This window comes from Scophthalmus maximus, chromosome 21, assembly GCF_022379125.1.
Source record: "Scophthalmus maximus strain ysfricsl-2021 chromosome 21, ASM2237912v1, whole genome shotgun sequence".
NCBI lineage: Eukaryota > Metazoa > Chordata > Actinopteri > Pleuronectiformes > Scophthalmidae > Scophthalmus > Scophthalmus maximus.
In genome coordinates this window covers 12,935,001-12,953,656 of record NC_061535.1, presented here as the reverse complement: position 1 = coordinate 12,953,656, position 18,656 = coordinate 12,935,001, and the positions used below count along the sequence as shown (strand labels likewise).

The window sequence follows — 18,656 nt, the reverse complement described above, 5'->3', positions numbered from 1 at the left end:
GTGTTTGTGCATCACCTGTAGGAAGCCTATCAATCCAAATGAGATGTAAACCAGGTACAGCAGAACCACAAAGGGTTTGACATAAGTGTTTGTGATCCAGTCTCCGTAGCAACGCCTCACGCACCCCAGCAAAAGGTGCGAGTCCTGAGGGTGAGGGTCCGCGATGACCGCGGAGTGTGTGTGAGTGTGTGGATGTGCGTGTGCGGCGGAGTTGGCCACGTGGTCGCGTCCGTGCGAATTAGGGTTGTTTGCGGTGCGCGGGTGCGAGTGCACGTGTGTGTGAGTTATGTTAGGGTCGCAATTACTCAGAGACCAAAGTGACACAGGCACAAGGTTTGTTTTATCCTCAAACATTTTAATTAAATTGAAATGAGAATACGGGGGGAAATGGACAATCATTTTATTTGACATTTGACATTTTTGAATAGAAAATGTCTTTAATAATTGTCAACATAACACTTTATCTTTAAACCAACATTGATTAACTAACAAATAATTCCCACATAGTGTGCCGTTGGATAGCTTCATACATTTCAAATAAGTTCTTTCTATGTTTTACATACAAAATAATTGGACTGAATTCTATGTAAATGAGGTGTTAATAGTTTTTTTCGGCGGCTTTCAACCAAATCTGGAGACTCTTGTTCACATCCGGCTCAGTTTCCAATTTTGCAAACAATAAAGATCCTGCTGATTCAGTGCCCCCCCCCTGCTGATGGTGGGGGGAGTGCATGTTATTAGCCATTCTGTGTGGTTTCAAATAAAACGGCTCTGTAGTGAATTATACTTTACAGCTTCCACATCAATAGACGAGAGGAAAAGTTGTGGTGCGTGCAGAGGTCGAGCTCATCTAACAGGCTAGGCTATGGAAATGTAGCTAAACTAGCTAGTCTTACGGCTGGCTAATAATTCTGCTAATATTTTTTATTATTATATTAGTTAACGTAACTAGTCCGGTCCACCTCCTGCTCCTCCAAATACGGTTACTTCTGGTTTCAAACCAAAATGGCGCCGGCCAAAGCGCAAAACTCAAGGCTTCCAAAAATGGCAGCTCACTTTCTCATCACCACCTGCTGCTCACAATGACACAACATTCGGCGGCAAAGATGCGTTTTACGTATCGCACCTTTAAACTGCATAAGGAAACGCAGCATCAGCTTCTTCGCGTCCGCTTACACATCTGTTCTTTAAAACTAAAATGAAAAACTGCGGGCGTGACCTGCATGTCAATGGAGGTCAGGTGTTAAAGCTGACACTGAGGATTTCTTCAAGTCCCTGTAAGGATCCGCTCCTGTGATTTACCCTTTCTTTTGTTTTCTTGTTGACTCGATCTTGCAGGAGATCCCCTAATCTCGACCAGCCGGAGTATATAGTCTCAAACCAACGCTCGACACGTCCGCCGTGTTCCGTTGGTGGAGCTCGTTGAGGAGGACGTCGCTGTTGGAGACGTCGGATATTCCGCTGTCCACAAACACGGAGCCTGAGCGGGACATGGTATATATATATCTTTTGTTAATGTATATGCACATGTCAGCGTGTATTTAAAGCCGCAGGTCAGACACTGTGAACGTACCACTGCTGTTGGTGCCTTCGCTCGCGACGGACGAGCTCCGGGACGTGGAGAGTGGAACCGAGGTGAAGGCCGTGGTCGTCGACGGATTCCTGTTGTTCTGAGTGGCAGTGCGACTCCATTCTGTAGAAAAAGTGTATATAAAGCCAAAGGGTTAGCATCGTGCATAATGCAGTTTGAACCCCCCCCCCCCCCCACCCACGGCCTAATGTGTCCGTCAGAGGTGTGAGGACGCATTTAGGCTCCCACCTGAGTTTTCAGCCAATCGCAGCCTCCCGCAGCAGAGGTAAGTCCGCCACTGTCTGCGGACGTTCTCCTTTATAGCACAGTGGAAGACGAAGACGAGGAAACCTGTACAGGACGAGTTAAAAGTCACTTGGATAAGAAAAAGAGGTACTATGGACTGAGATGCAGATGCACACAGGTCTCACCTTGCAGGGAGTTGAAGATGGTGAACAGGTAGACGAAGGGGATGTAGAGCGGCCCCCAGGCGAACAGGGCGAAGCCCCACGTGAGGCCCAGGAGGACGACGAGGCCGGAGACGCTGCGCAGGTCGGTCAGCACTCCCCGGTTCGGCGACTGGTTCTGGGGGTTTTGCTTCTTGATGCGCGACAGCTGCACCATGACGACGACGAAGACGAGCAGGCACAGGACGAAGACCAGCAGGAAGTAGGCCACCACGCCCACGTAGAAGGCGATGTCGTTACGCAGCCAACAGCTACAGGGGGGAACAGTTTGCCAAATTTTTATTCAGGCATTGCCAGCTGGTTTCGACATGCCTAATAGGTTAAACAAGGTATTTTCCATGTTGTTCAAAGTAGATGACCAGGGTCTAACTTGTTCCTGGCATGAATATTGGTGAGGTGTTTGGTCTGTTTAGGGCATTTTCAAGTAGTCTGAGCTTCTGATATTCATTTATTTCTCATGTAGTACGTGTGTTTCTGTGTTCTGCCAAATAGAGGTTTCTAATTTAGATTTGTATTTTTGTTTTATCTCTGGAGAAGAACAGATCAAAATGCACGACAGTTTGATTTCATGTATGCCAGAAATCCATCCCAACGTGTCGGGGCAGATTGTTGATTGATTGTGAAACAGCTGATATTTGGATGTTTCCGCACCACAGACAGGGACAAGTAAAGCTGATTGTTACTCTCTCTCGCCCTCAAGTGGTCAAATACAATGACTATATATGAATATACTGTATATATACATATATATACATATATATGTATATATATATATACATATATATATATATTTTTTACCAAAATATGGTCCCTGTTTTGTTTTTCCTCTATTCTACTACATATAATATATGGACGTCAGGAATGCCTCGAGATATGCAGCAATCAATCATCATTAACAATAACTTAACTTACAAGTCATCTGAGGTGCCATCTGAGTATTTCCCATACGTAACCAGACCATAGTTGTCTTTGTCCACTGATATTATAATGATCACCACGAGAAGAGGGATACCTGCAAACACCAGGATATCAATTAGCAGAACATTCAAAAGATATGCATAAAATATGTGTTTGAAAATCTAGCTTTAAATGTTTAAATGAAACATATTGACATCATATAACCACTGAAAGTTACGTTTTGGTCTCAACTACTATCTGATTGGTTGACAAACATTTTAATCACATTTATGAACTCCTGAATCGTTAACCTTTTCGGAGGTGAGGGTTCGAGCACCTACCCCAGCCCATCAGTGAGAACTTGAGCATGTATCTGCTCAGGTAAGGAGTGAACACCTGGACGATGCTCAGGTACATGTGCAGGGCCTCCAGCCCGGCCCAGGTGAATGACGTGAGCAGGAAGTAGTGCAGGAAGAAGGCGGTGCTGATGCACAGCCCGATGGCCGGGTAGAGCGCCAGCCAGCCGTCCAATAGGAAGACCAGGTTGAGGAGGAGGAGGGACAGGCAGAGCTGGACCAGGATCTTGGCAGGAATGTCGCGCAGCAGTTTCCTGCATAGACAGAGTCATATATATGACTATATAATAATATAATATAATATCTCTTTGGCTTTGCAAAAGAGAAGGATTCTTACTCAAATGAAAGGTACGTCAGCAAAGTGACGGCAAGAAAAATGGCGGAGATTCCGCAGCCGATGTAGGTGACGAAAGTGAGAATTTGTGCGTGCTGACGGTCGATTAGTACGTCTCTGGACAAATCCTGTATTGCAGACGGGGTTGGAGACACAGATGTACAAACAGTGAACACATATTGTACAAATAATGATTCCAACAACAACAAAAAGACCACGTCGATACTACCGTTGTCAGTACATTACCAGCAGTATTGCAAATGAAGTGAGATGGTTGCAGCTGCAGGTTGTTTCGTCCGATGTGGCATTGACAACAAAGCAGCCGGCAGAGCTCCAGCCTCCTTGACCATCTAAACAAAAGACCAAACCCCAAAAAACATAAATATTCATATCCATGTGGCTCTTAACCAACTTCAGAGAGCATTCATGTACTCACCATTGACAGTGAAGTCCCAAAATGCACAGGAAGCCACAAAGTTTCCCTACAAATCCAACAAGATTTACAATAAACCTCTTATTTTGACAAGATGCCAGCTGCTATTACGTTTATAAATGGCAAAATGTTTTACTGTTATTATCGTCTCGTGCCGACTTTACGGTTTTATGAGTTTGTTATTCATGAAGAACTTGAAGACTAGTTTATGGCTGAGGTATGCTTTGCAAAAACATACCTTTATAATAAATAGTCAATACAAAGGAAAAACATGGCCAGAAATAGTTTTTTTACTAGAATACTAAACCAGCTCAAAAAAGGTTTTTTATCTCCTCGTCGAAATGTGGCATTTTGAGTTTTGTGTGATTCTGTTCTGGAAATGATTGTTCTTCTCATGTGCACACACTCACAGGCATGGGGTTGATATTTTGGATGGTGAACAGAATGTTCTCAGTCAAGTTGCTTATTGACAAATTGGCAACACTGGCGCCCAGAACTGGACTGACCAGGGTTTTGTCATCTAATGCTTTGTCCTGCAAAAGAAGGAGATAGATGGATTTTCATTTTATTTTAGCACATTAATAGCTGATGTGAATAATATTCTATTGCATAATCTTCAGTCAAACATGTCTTAATGCATGTCAAACATTTATTGAAGCTCACCAAGAGAAGTTTAAAATACTGCTTTAGATGAACACCAATACATTTTTCCATATTTTATAAAGAAAATAATTCAATGACGACAGTCAAATACCTGGAAAAAGGCATTTTTGGTGTGGAAAGTGAATTGCACCCTGCTGGCCTGCTGCTGCTGCTCAGGACTAAGACCTGCAGTCAAGGTGGAGGGCAAAAAAACAGACCCCAGAGCAGAACCTGACCTCTTGTACCGGGACCTGTCGAGAGCACGGATCTGTGAAAAACAAAAAGGTTAACAAAGGGTGACTGCAACAGTGCGATGACACGTGTGATTTGTGCTTTCTAATCACTTTGCTTTTGAAGAAGACACCGTGTTCATCTATCTTAAGAAACCGGGTGAGAGAATCCACACTGAAACAAGCTGATGTGCGCTACCTGGACATTATCACTGTTGAAGATGTTGACCGATGTTGACGGGAAGTTGGTACCATCCACTGTCCTGATGGCCAGCACCAGTGAATTTGAAGAGAGGATTTCTCTGTCCCCGCTGACGACCGCCCTTAGACCCACACTATCCACGACTCGAATCAGCCTGGTCGACAGGAAACACGACACTTCAGAAAACACATGTTGACGTACGGTGAATGTAGGTGAGGGTCAAGTGAACCTTACCGATTGGCAGATGCAGAGAGGGCCGCCGGGTCGCCGTCCATCAGGTTGCTGATGATGCCTATGGCCTTTTGACCCACTGACTGAGAGACAGTGGGGCCATCCAGCAGCTTCTCCAACTGCCCCACTAACTGCCCCACCTGCAACATCCATCAAACCACAGAGCTTACCTCCAAAAGGTCAAATTTACCAGTCAAAAGTACGGGCAGCTACAATAACACAGGGACAAACACAAATCTCTTTATTATTACTCAATGGAAGCTGTGATAGCCCATGCAATATGTAAGTATTGAGCCTTCACTGGTATAAAACAAGTGTTATACAACCTCCCAACTTTGTCAAGCGTCCCGAAAAGATGCTACCATTTGATCTAACTAGTGCATGCGTCAGCAATTAAGTTGCCACACCTGGGAGGAGTTTAGCTGGGATGCATCCTGAGTTTGGTTCAGCAGTTCATTGGCTTGCTCCTCCTGTGCCTCTTGGCCAATGGTTGTCTTCATCATAGTTTTGGAAATAGTAGTTGCTGTACCTTGGAAAAAGCACAGCAAAATGCCAACAAACAAAAATACAAAGATATCCCAAATTTGAGCTTCAAGCCTCGATCTGACTGATAATAGAAAATTTTGGATTCTGAGCTTTACATACTAGTCGTTGTGGTTGTTCTGGTGAGGGTGGTGGTTTGGAGAGTTGTTGTAGACGTTGAGGACACGTCAGCAGAAGTGGTGCTACTCTGGGTTGGAGGTGGGCCAAATGTGGTAGTAGCAGTAGCAGCCGCAGTAGGTGTTGTGGATGATATTGTGGATGTATGCTCAAGGTAGGCATTGGCAGGTGTAGTTGTTGTCAAATTGACTCCTGGGTCTTTTGTCGTTAGGTTGACAGCAGCGGTTGAGCTGATTGTATTGGAGCTCTGATTGTAGCTGATTCCCGGAGTGACATTGTGAGTAGCAGAGGGATCAATGGTGGTGGCAGGTATGGTGGAGTTGGTGTCATTTTTGATGGATGTCGTGATGCTTAGAGTCGCATTCGCTGTGGTGCGATTTTTGGTCCGGTTGTTCAGCGGAGATGCTGTGGGTTTTGTGCTGTTGTCGACAACAGAAGCATTGTTGTTTACAGTCAAGTTTTTTATGGATATTGTTGCATTGTTTAGAGTTTCATTAACTTGTGGAGAAGTGTTAGACACCGTTGTGTTTTTATAACTGGCTGTTGTGTTCTGTAGTGTTTCCCTGATGGGTACAGCAGTCATGTTGTTTGAAGAAAGAGTAGTAGTTGTTAAATTCTCTACTGTTGTGTAGTTGTTAGAGACTGTAGTGACTATTGTGTTATTGGGAGACAGTGTAAACGTGCTTACCGTTGCATTACTTGTTGTAATTGTGCCATTCTCTAAGTTCTTGTTATTAGCTGTAGATACATTGTACTCTGTTGTGTAATTGCTGGCAGCTGTAGTTACACTGTACTCTGTTGTGTAGTTGGGAGAGGCTGTTGTGTAATTTGTTGTATAATTGTTAGAGCCCGTTGTGTAATTGCTGGCTGCTGTAGTTACACTGTATCCTGTCGTGTGATTGTTAGTGGCTGTTGTGTGATGGTTGGTGACTGTGGTTACATTGTACTCTGTTGTGTAGTTGGGAGAGGCTGTTGTGAAATTGGTAGTGTAATTTTCAGAGCCTGTTGTGTAATTGTTGGTGGCTATAGTTACATTGTACTCTGTTGTGTTATTCTTAGAGGCAGTTGTGTAACTGTTGGTGGCTGTAGTCATATTGTGCTCTGTTGTGTTATTGTTTAAAGCAGTTGTGTAATTGCTGGCAGCTGTAGTTACACTGTACTCTGTTGTGTAGTTGGGAGAGGCTGTTGTGTAATTTGTTGTATAATTGTTAGAGCCTGTTGTGTAGTTGTTGGCTGCTGTAGCTACACTGTATCCTGTCGTGTGATTGTTAGTGGCTGTTGTGTGATGGTTGGTGACTGTGGTTGCATTGTACTCTGTTGTGTAGTTGGGAGAGGCTGTAGTGAAATAGGTAGTGTAATTTTCAGAGCCTGTTGTGTAATTGTTGGTGGCTGTAGTTACATTGTACTCTGTAGTTATATTGTTAGAGGCTGTTGTGTAGTTTTTGGTGGCTATAGTCACATTGTACCATGTTGTGTAATTGTTGGAGGCACTTTTGTGATTGTTGGTAGCTGTGGTTATATTGTACCCTGTAGGGGAATTGTTTAAGGCTGTTGTGTAATTTTTCGATACTGTTGTGTGATGGTTGGTGACTGTGGTTACATTGTAACCTGATGTGTAGTTGGTAGTGTAATGTTTAGAGCCCATTGTGATATTGTTGTCGATTGTAGTTACATTGTAACCTGATGTGTAGTTGGTAGAGGCCGTTGTGTAATTGATGGTGGCTGTAGTCAGATTGTACTCTGTTGTGTGATTTGATGAGACTGATGTGTCATTTGTGGTGTAACTGTTAGAGGCCGTTGAGTAATTGTTGGTAGTTTTAGTTATATTGTACTGTGCTGTGTGATTGGGAGAGGCGGTTGTGTAATTGTTGGTGGTTGTAGTTATATTGTTCCCTGTTGTGTAATTGTTAGCGGCAGTAGTTACATTGTACTCTGTTGTGTGATTGTAAGAGGCAGTTGTGAAATTATTAGCAGCTGGGGTTACATTGTACTCTGTGGTTGAAATGTTGTGTAGTGTGCTGTTGTTGTTTGCTTTAGTTACATTGTAAACAATTGTGTGATCAGGAGATGTTTTACTTGTTGATACATCACTTGTTGTAATTGCATCAGTGCGTGGGCTTCTGTCGTTGTCCACTGTAGTAGTGTTGTATTCAGCTGTGTAGTTTTTAGATGCTGTTGTGTAATAATTGGCGGTTGCAGTGACATTGTACACAATTGTGGAACTGAGAGGTGTATATGGGCTGGCTGTTGTGTTGGCCGTTGTAACTGTACTGTTGTGCTGTTTTCTGGAGGTGCCTGCTGGAGTGACACTGTGCTGTGTTGTCTGATTGTGAGAAGGTATAACTGTTGTTAAGTTGTACACCGTTGTGTCATTTGGACTTGAAGATGTAAACGTATCTGCTGTAGTTACATTGTGCCCTGTTGTGTTGTGTGCTGTGATGTTGTATACTGCTGTGGGAGATGTAACTGTAGTTACAGTGGAGAGAGTTGTGTCATTTGGAGAAGATGTAAATAGCCCGGCTGCAGTTATGTTGTACACTGTTGTGTTAATGGGAAAAGGTATATGTCCATCTGCTGTAGTTACATTGTAGACTGTAGTTGTGTGAGTGGGAGACGGTGTCAGTGATGTTTTGTTATCAGATCCATTGTAATGTAATCCTGTACTGTCAGTGACAGCAACAGTTATATTTTGTGATGTCGTTTGAAGGACCGGTTGTGCTGTCGAGGATTGTGTACTGTTAACTGTTGCAGGTGAAGTGGTCATGTTGGGCTGAGCTGTTCCTTGTGATTCATTTTTCCGATGGTCTGCTGTGGTTTTGTCAGTTGTCGTATTAGTTTGTCGGATGTTGTTGCTGACAGTTGGAGCTAAAGCTTCGGAAGATCTTGTACTCTTGCTGGTGGTCGGAGGCTGAGTCGTCCTTTGCTTGGTTGTGGGAGGCTCCGGACAGGAACTGTCAGTCAGAATAACAGCAAGCGTCTCATTTGCCTTACTATGAGAGAATAGACAAAATGCAAAATATTTTAAAAAAAAAACTTTGTTTGCTTTAATGCATTTACTGGCAAAATGAAAAACCTACACAAAAAATACTTAAAGAACAGTTCAACAGTTAGGGAAATGCTAAGCTAACTATATGCTGACTGCAACTTAATTTGGTATGTCATCAAAACATACAAGAAACCACATGATGGCTTTCCCAAAATGCCAAACTGTTATAATCTTAAAATCTAAATATGAATTTCCTAAAGATGCCAGCATAGTTATACATATACCATGTAAGCAGAGTGGGGTCAGGTGGGCAGACATCAGAGGTCAACAGGTCACTGGCAACCCAGGTCAGGTTGGATGCCAATAGAGTACCAACAGGGTAACCAGGAGGACCACACAACACTGAGGACATGGATATGGTTTACAATGGAGACTTCATAACAGGATCAATATGAAATAATGTTTGTCATAAAACATGCAGACTAACCCATGCGTGCGAGAGGGCTTTCCTCTGTGATACCACTGTTGCTGCCAATGAGTCGTTGCACAACTTTACTCAGGGAGCAACTGTTGACAGGTCTGGACATCTCCAATATCACCACGCAGCTGTAAAAGCTATAAGTGACCAGCAGAAGGGAGGTTACAAATCCACCTTCTTGTATGCGTATTATGTATTGTAAAATTATCACAGTATGGCACTATAGGCATTATCCAATATTGAAAAGTTAACAGTGTGCCACGTTTTTGTCATCTGTACTCTTCTATTTCCTCCTTTGTGTCTGGTGCGTCTGTCCATCATCTAATCACCAGAAATCCAAAATGGAACCAGGAATTTGAAGGAAAGTCAGCAGTATCTGTTTGAACCCTTTCTAGAGAGGTTCTGTGCAAGTAACAGGGCTCAAAGGATAGAAACATGTCTACCTCTGTGTGATCCCGTTGCATTCCAGTTGGGTCCGCTAGAATAAAGAAAATGATTGATCAAAATGATCAATAGCTCTCATACATTAAAAATAATATAAATCAGTGTCATTTTATAAGGTTTTGGGTTAGTATCGATCTTATCTGCAGTAAGTTTTACCTTGTACTGCTGTGAAATCTCTGAATAATCGCTACAAGACCTACAAAACAAAGAATTGTTCAAGTTGGGTATTAATTTTACTCAACAATCACACAGTACAGTTTGGTTTGTTTTGCTGTTTAGCTGGTTTTTAAAAGTAGTATACATGTTTACTTCATTTTAGTGCTTGAATTTCAGCATGGTCTACATCTACGTACTGTGAGCGATTTACAGTGTATAGAGACTTACCCTAACACTGGATTACAATCGTTTAGTGACAACTGCCGGAGAGAGTTGGAAAGTTAGCACATAGCACTCAGTACAACAGGCGGTGTAGTTAAATCATACTGTGCTATACATACCAAACGTTTTATGGTGTCAATATCAAAGATCGGGCTTCTGATATTAATTCTTAATGCAAAAAACTGGCCTGAAAAGTGAAAAAGGACATTATATCAGTATAAACACAGTGTAGCCTATAGGTCAGGAGCAGATTAGGATGCAGCTCTAAACCTTCTGAGATTAATTCATCGATGCACTTATTCGCCTTCTTGTCAAGAGTTAGATAGATGAGAGAATAGATACCGCTCTTGTTTCAGTGCCTCACACATGAAACACACCCTTGCTTAAGCTAACGTTAGCACTCGCACAAATACTGAAATTGGGGTAAACGCCAGGTTCTATCAGAGTTAATAAATCCACCCTTCTTAGTACAATCTGATTAAAAACTGTATATTTTTATTTAATGGGGGTAAAGTGCTTCTTGCCATCTTTTGCTAAGCTAAGCTATTAGGCCGCTGGCAATATACCTTTTTTGCACGGGGGCCATTTTCCTTAGCTGTCATGCACAGAATATCATTATTAATATTTAGAATCATTTATAAAAGAAGCGTAATGTTGGCTAGGAGGTGGTTGAATTCCAATGTTAGCATACCAGAGCAAATGAGATATGCTATGCTGGTTTTGCCTTCATTTTTATGGCAATGGTCAGATTTTGGTATCACACTTCTCACGTAACAATTGAAACCAAAGCCAATGGGCGTATTTCCCAAAATGTGAAAATATTCCTTCAAACAATATTCCCCTGAACGATGCCCAATAAGATTTTGAGAGCTGGGTCGGGCATTGTGGTGCTAGAATCACATACAGGCTACTGTATATGCACATATGACTTTTGCTTGATGTCAACAGTGCAAACATATGAAGACAGGCAGATGAATAATATTTCTTACTTGAAGAATTACAGAACGTGGTGCAGTCGCAAAAGCGAGACTTTTCCCCTGAGGCACAGAAACATGGTTACAGCAGAAGGAACAGCAGTGAATTGAGGTGAATGGACCTTAGATGGTGTCTGCGGTTTTGGTTCTCACCACTGCAGGATTGTGTCACAGGTTGTTGCCCTGGGTCGTGGTGGTTGAGCTCCAGGAGGGAGCTGGTAGATGCAGAAGATGGTAAGATACAAGGTGCGTGCATTCACTCTAACACACACTCAGACATATGGTAAAGTAGCGATGCTCACCAATTAAAACTGGAGTGTGTGCTAGACTGACAGAAATCATCCAGGGAAGTTGTGAACTTGCACCTCACAAAGTTGCCACCAGGGGACTTCAGGTCCTCACACAGATTTCGACCTGACGGTGATAAAAATCGTCACACACACACACAACGCGCACACACACACATGCATTTGCCTTGAGTTCAATATTTGTGTCAAATGCAAGTGTGTGCATTCCTGCTGGTGTTTTGCACATGTGCGTGTTCTCGCCCAATACAAGCATGGTTTACGTGTTCAAATAACTGTGCATGAATTCAAGCATGTATCTTCATACTTCCATATTTCATCACACATTAATTGTTACTGTGGTCTAATTTATTTTGGTCAAAATAAATTGAGATATACTGTACATTTTTATTATTCTTCTACATGTGGCTATACCTGTTAGTTATGAGCTAAACGAAAATGATTAGCTGGGTCATCAAACATTACTGTATTAGTGTTTTTGTTTATTTGTTGTCAGGCAGCGACTGATCGACGGGTGCTCACCGACTCTCTCCACCTCCCCAGTGATTCTAGCTCGTATTTTGGCGTTTCCAGCCTGCTGCAGTGCAATAACTCCGGCGCGCTGCAGCTCGCACGCTGAGACGGCGGGGCTGAGCTTCAACAGCACACCGCAGGTGGCATTCCTGCAAACGACAAAGTTCCCAACCACTGTGACGTGGCAAAATCTGAAGTGCACGTATCGAGCGAAAAATACCTGCTGACTTGCTTTTACCTTGGGGCCTTTTTTTCACTATTTTCCCCGTCGGCCTCTTCTGCACTACAGGACACGTCCACTACCTGAATAGAGAGAGAGAGAGAGAGAATCCTTGCAGTTGCCTTATGGGAGAAATCCTTCTCTGAAAAGTGGAATGACGTTGCCTGTTTGTGCGACATACTGACCTCAACTTTTTTGTCAGGCTGGCAGAAATCGAGGAATTTCGCTGGTTGACGATTGCACTTCAATGCTTTTGACACCTGAGTGAAAGATGGAGAGACAGAGGCAGACAGGCGCTGATACTGTTTGAGAGGCGATGGCAGCTGACACACAACCGTGCCGGAAATTTTGTACAGAATTTTTTCTAATCAAGCAAAATCATTGTTCGAGCTGCAGCGATTAGTAAATTAGTCGATCGACCAAAAAATTCATTTGCATGTCGTGAGGGAAAACGCCAAAAAGTCAGGGTTTGGTGGTTTGAATTTGTATTTGGTTTTGTTGGATTTTTCCCTATTTTCTTATCATTTATTCACAGAAAAATGAATTGGTTAATTGATAAAACTATAGGTATATTAATCACAGATTAATATTAATTACAGATTGTGTTTGGAATGTGCTGCAATTTTTTGACAGGAATCTGCTGCCGCTGCCACAAACGAATCCTGAGCCAGCAAAACGTGTTTATGACAATGGGGCTTTTAAAGCTATTAAAGACATGATGTTAATTGAGAAAACAACAAAGTCACTCTCACCAGGTCTTTTACTTCTTTATTAATGTTACTGCTCTTTTTGGCTTCAGCACTTAGGGACATCCAAAAGAACGCATCTGCGGAAAGAAAAATAAATTGTTAGCTCCCAAATATTTATAAACCATCCTGATGGAACAAAGGGTGAATATTTCTTACCTGTATTGGAACAGAGCTGGCCGATGTAACAATTTGTTTGAGTGGAACCTAGAAGAATAGAGAAAAGAGTTTATGAATTTAAAAAAAAGTGCTAAAATATGTCTGTCATTTTCTTATATTCCAATGTTGTCATAATTGATTTAATACTTCTCGTGTGAGAGTCAGTTGTTGCGATGACAGGACTTGAGGTAGTTGTAATTGAAGGCACTTGTGGTAAAAAGGAAGAAGGAGGATTGAAGTCAGGTGAGAGTCAGGAGGAATAAATGTTGTCAGAGATATGATTAATGTAAAGCGAAGCTCACCAGTTGAAGGTGAGAACAAGCGTCCAAATGAGGTCGTAATTCCTGAAAAAATGAATGTTGGGACATTTAAGTTTTCCCTCAGCCTCTTGGTTACATGGAGGAGAAATTCCAAATAACACTTGCAAAGGATTTTTAGCATGATACATTTTTAAGGCTCTTCAATTAGCACAAATTCAATTGCACAGTCCCATCCGCTGATCACAAACATGTATACAAGGGCATACACACATAGATATTCTCTACATTCAGAATAATAACACACAACGACATGCATGCAAGTGTGTAAGTCGCCCGACGTCTCAACCGTCTGTGGGCTGCAGGACACATGAAAACATGAAACATGCAACATGCAACATTCAACGAACATCGTGCTTTACGTACATGCACAACTACAGTACAGTGGTAAGAAAAGTGTTGGAGATCCAAGATCATACGGAGGGAAAACCATTACTTCAATTGAACCAAGTAAAAACTGGATTTTTTTAAACTTTGTCTTCCAGGCGTGGAATAACTTCTCCTGGAAATGCTGCCTTGATTTCCCTTCAGCGTTCGAAACAGCACATTCAAAATGTGATTTATGTTATTTAAATAAGTGCTCAATATTCATTTGTATTCTTTTGCTGCGCGGATACAGTATATGTAAAGCGTGTTCTTCTATAACTGTATGATATGGATCTATGCTAGTATCTCCAGTGACGGACTCCCAACGTCATGCAAACATGCAATGTTGTAACTAAAATTAAAGTCTTTTGCATTCTAAGATGAAAAGACAGAAAAGACTGGCCTGCATTGTGTGGTAAATGCAGTTAATGATTAGGTAGAAAAGTTCCTGCTTGATCAAAGACGAAATAGGCGTATCTTCACGTTGGATCAAGCCGTGTTCGAGGTGAAGACGGGCTCATGCATGTTAATGTCTCTCACCACACAGAAGGTTCGGGTCTGTCTGCCGGGCATTGAGACTCGAGAAACGCCAGTACCGGGTATCCCAGCCGATCACCGTGCCGTCCTCGCAGAGGCCATGGTCGCCCAGGTCCGCCCACATCCGGAACAGGTACAGCTCCACTTCTCCGCGCTCGGCTCCAAAGAGTCTGTCTCTGGGACGACAGCCCAGCCGCAGGGAGCCCGAGGGGGCGATGGCCTGAGCGATGACGGTCCTCTCGGCCACCATTGCCCCATCGACCTGGAAGATTCGTGCAAATCACATCATTTTGATGGTTGTAGCCATAATTTCAAACAGCAATTGTACAGTCAAGTTAATCGCTGATCTCTATGATAAGATTGTTTAATAGCATTCAATAGGGCTAGGGAAATTAGCATTCACATGCTAATACAGGTTGTAAACAATCCCCAAATCAGCCAGACTTATTTGGAAGAGAAAACATTATTACTCAAACTTTCAGGTATTTAAACAACCATCACATCTTATTCAAACTTCTAGATTTAGCGGTCACCTTGCTTGCCTGTCATTTCACTTCCAAATAAAGTAATATTACAAAACTTAAGTTTGTTAACAACCTGTTTTTTTGACCTTTCAGACAATATTATCATAACTAATAGAAATTATGGTCAAAACTTCCAAAATTAGATCCCAATAATTCGGAATACGCTGGTTGTATACTTTTTGTATACTATATGTAGCTGTGGTTAGCTTTGCTAGCATGATTCTCAAACTGTGAACACAACACAAGTCGCACTTTGTCTTAACGAACAATGCAGTCTTTAGTATCTATACAGCTGCATACATTTACCACGAAGGTTTTATACGTCATTTCACAATATGTACACAAATTTCACGTCTGATTTTGTCGAATTTCTGGAATAAGCCCCAGGTAGCCTAGATGTCAAGGTTAGCATTAGCATTTTCGGACAGTTCATCACATTAGTTCAGTATGTGTTTACGTGAATGGTGTGTAAGTCCAAAGTCTGCTCAGCTCAACTGCTCATAATTTAATTAAAAGTTTAACTTTTTTAACTATTTTAAAAACCTAAAGAGTTTTAGGATCTTTTATTCAAAATGTCACTTACTAAAGAGCAAAGCCCTTTCACATTAATCCAACAGTATTCATAATCTAATCATATCTCATTTTATTTTTAAATACACTTTTCTGCACAATATTTTTACCTTTACTTGACAGTACATTTTGATAGTAATACTTCTGCCCTTTTACTAGAATAATATTTCAAATTCTCCACCGAGTACTTTTGTTTATACTTAAAAAGAGGATCTGTGTACTTACTCCACCACTGGGCATACTAGTACACAGCAGGTATTACCTCCAGGCTGAAGGAGTTGCGCCGTACGTCCCTCCTGAGGCACACCCTGTGCCAGACAGTTGGGGACAACCGGAGAGGAAACCTGTGCCGGACCCTCAGCAGCCACCCGTACAGCGCCCCGTCGTCTCCCTCCAGACCCAGCTCCGGCTTGGGTGCGTAGACCGAGCTGTAAGAGAAGGCCACCCAGGCTCCGGGCCGCACCACACGGATGTCCACGCACACGGTCATCTGGAAGAGCAGTGGCATGGCGGACCTGTCCGGCAGGGTCCAGTGGTCCTCACAGCCATTCAACACCGCCTTGGTGTCTCCCAGGAAATAGCCAAGTGCTGGAATGGGAGAAGGAAATACAGATGTGAAGGTTGAACTTGTTACCAACAATATTTCAAATTAAACACCTCTTTCCTTAAAAATAAAATCACAATTTGAACTTCTTTTATCAGTAACCACCTGTGGGTGGAGCGGCTGCCAGCAGCAAAAGACAGATGACTCGGAGGAAATGCTGCGTCCATGTCCACCGTCCTTCATACATCCTCCTGGCAACACAGGGTGAAATTAACTCACAGTAAATGAGACAAACTCCTTCCCTTTGGTTTGATTAATTTGCCTTTAGTTTGCTACTTCCCTATTCACAAAGCCATCGCTGGGCCAAATATTCAAATTTCATCTCAAGCATTCTATTGGAGAACGACTTTGTTTGATCGCCAGCTTCCTCTTGCCATATTCCTCCTGTAACAACTTCCCTTCTTCTAGACATGATTACAGCATATGTTTCTGCTTTGGGATTGCACATAAAACTCTCCTTTGCAGCGGGTAAACTAAAACGATCTAATATTGTCCGTGGCTTTGTCTGCGGTGAGGGCTGGACTCCAGGGCAGGGCTGGACTCAGACGATTGGGTTACACTCTGCAAAATTCACACATCTATAAATGATGACAGGTTATTGTTGCGTGCGTCTTTATGTTTTCGATACAATACAGTATAACACTATATTGACGGTGTTTTGTCACGAAGACGCCCAAAAAGGTCAATTCAAGGCATCAGAAGGAGGAAAATACTGACAACAAACACTTAACTTTTTTTTTACTATGTTGACTGTTTTTGACTTTGTGTCAGAGTGAAATTATGTAATCTGCATTATTATATGTTCCCCTCAGGTGAAATAAGATAAATATTGTCAAATATTGTTAAATAAATCTCATCATAGAACAATATTATGCATGAACTTGAACTTAATATGAGCATTCATTTGGAGTTGTTTTTTTTAGCTTTGTTTTGGTCTCCACCACTTCCTCAGGGAAACATCTGTCTCTTCAGATAACGTATGCTTTCAAGGTTATATAAAGTTAATAAGTAAATCAATACCCAGATATGTAAAGCCCGTAAACTCCTGTCCTAAAATAACCTAACAAGCGATTTAAGTTTTAATTTTCCTTAAAAAATTAGCTCATATCTAGCTGTAAATCACCTGAGATATTTAAAGAGGCCTTTGAAGTTTGGTACTAATTACAAGGGAAATGGAGAAATGTGCCATTTCTCTGGCTTCCAAGAAACATCTGGGGTTTTTTTTGTTTCCAATGGGCTTGATACCAGTTTATATTAAGAAATCAGGACACAGCGTTTCCCAGGCCTTTATTTTCCCTGTTTCCATTTTAATGAGCAATCATCTTAATAAAACTTAAGCGGCTATTTTTATCTCGCGTGTGCTCAGAGTATTAGCTTTTCCTTTAGACGAAAGGGTAGTTGTGGTTCATCAAAACTGCAAAACTGAACACACTGTTCCTTCCCTCAAAAAAACATTACAGTACATTTACACAGGCCCTAATGTATCGTAATACAGGGAGTGTCTGCAAGTTACAAAGATTGAGTTTCCAAAAAAATGCCGACATACAGGGTTCACAGCAGCAGCAGCACAAGTGCCAAATCATACACACAGATATGATCCGACGATCACTTTTTATTGGAAGCTTCATCCGTGTCTGATTGTGTTGATCCATAAAATCATGTGTCACTCTGTTTAGTTACCACATTTAGCTTAATCTGATTTTACATTGGATACGAGATGGATTAAAATGTATAGTGTCAGAGCTGCAGACATGTTATGGTTTTGTCAAACAATATATATATATGTATGTATACACATACACTACTGTCTTTGTTTGGATGTGATGATGTGCTCACGTCAGAAATAGACACCCTACCTGTCAAAGCCTCGCGGCTACACGGAGACTGCACGTCCATTGTCATTCCTTTACCTGATGTTCCCACAGTCTGCATGCGAGCATGACTAAAACGACCACGGGACATAACTCAATTTTTTTTCCTTTGTCTTTCCCGATCCTCTGTCGTCAGAGTCCGAGGGGCAAAAGGCAAAGTTCCTTGTTACATGTTAAAGGGTAAAATAAGTCTCTTTTTTTTCCAAACGACTCACCTGGTGGGTTTCTGCTCATGTGCGTGAATGCGTGTCTGTCCTACGGCGGGGGACTCGTCGTCCTCGCTGTGGTCGCACGCTGCTCGCGTCCCTCCATCGTTCCCGTCGTCTCGTCCACCCGACTCCCGTGAGTCCAAAGCTGCCACGGTGGAAGTGTCTTCCTCAGGGTTTTGTTTGGTCTCAGCTGTTCTCGCCTGGGTCTCCCTCTCGCCTTGCCTCCGAGCCGGTCTCCTCTCCCCTGCTCTCAGCCCCCGTCCCCTGACCTCAGTTGCCCTCCGACGCTCCTCCCGCATCCACCTGTGTCTGACGCGCGAGCATCGTCTGCGTGCGGGGAAACTGGGAATCTCCGAAATGTGATTTCTGCCCGAGGGAGACAGTTGAGCCGAATGACGGCACACCTCCGCGGAGGAGAAGGGGGAGGGACGGG

The 18,656-nt window shown here is 42.5% G+C and overlaps 1 protein-coding gene across 1 annotated transcript; it reads right to left on the bottom strand.

Annotated features, from left to right (window-relative positions):
* Positions 1-334: 334 nt before the first annotated feature.
* Positions 335-18,607, bottom strand: LOC118291368 (serine-rich adhesin for platelets). The gene is made up of 35 exons (XM_035619601.2): positions 18,230-18,607; positions 16,249-16,334; positions 15,802-16,127; positions 14,449-14,707; positions 13,528-13,569; positions 13,373-13,432; positions 13,226-13,273; positions 13,073-13,146; positions 12,506-12,580; positions 12,339-12,403; positions 12,110-12,249; positions 11,585-11,696; positions 11,436-11,497; positions 11,298-11,345; positions 10,428-10,495; positions 10,315-10,346; positions 10,087-10,126; positions 9,930-9,964; positions 9,496-9,623; positions 9,293-9,410; positions 6,008-9,012; positions 5,770-5,891; positions 5,366-5,502; positions 5,129-5,285; positions 4,812-4,967; positions 4,468-4,590; positions 4,061-4,106; positions 3,871-3,974; positions 3,628-3,752; positions 3,276-3,544; positions 2,950-3,049; positions 2,002-2,288; positions 1,820-1,921; positions 1,574-1,693; positions 335-1,480 (listed from the first exon to the last, which is right to left on the bottom strand). The coding sequence occupies exons 1-35, from the start codon at positions 18,520-18,522 to the stop codon at positions 1,347-1,349; spliced, it is 7,098 nt and encodes a 2,365-aa protein (XP_035475494.2). The 5' UTR covers positions 18,523-18,607; the 3' UTR covers positions 335-1,346.
* Between the last annotated feature and the right edge of the window lie 49 nt (positions 18,608-18,656).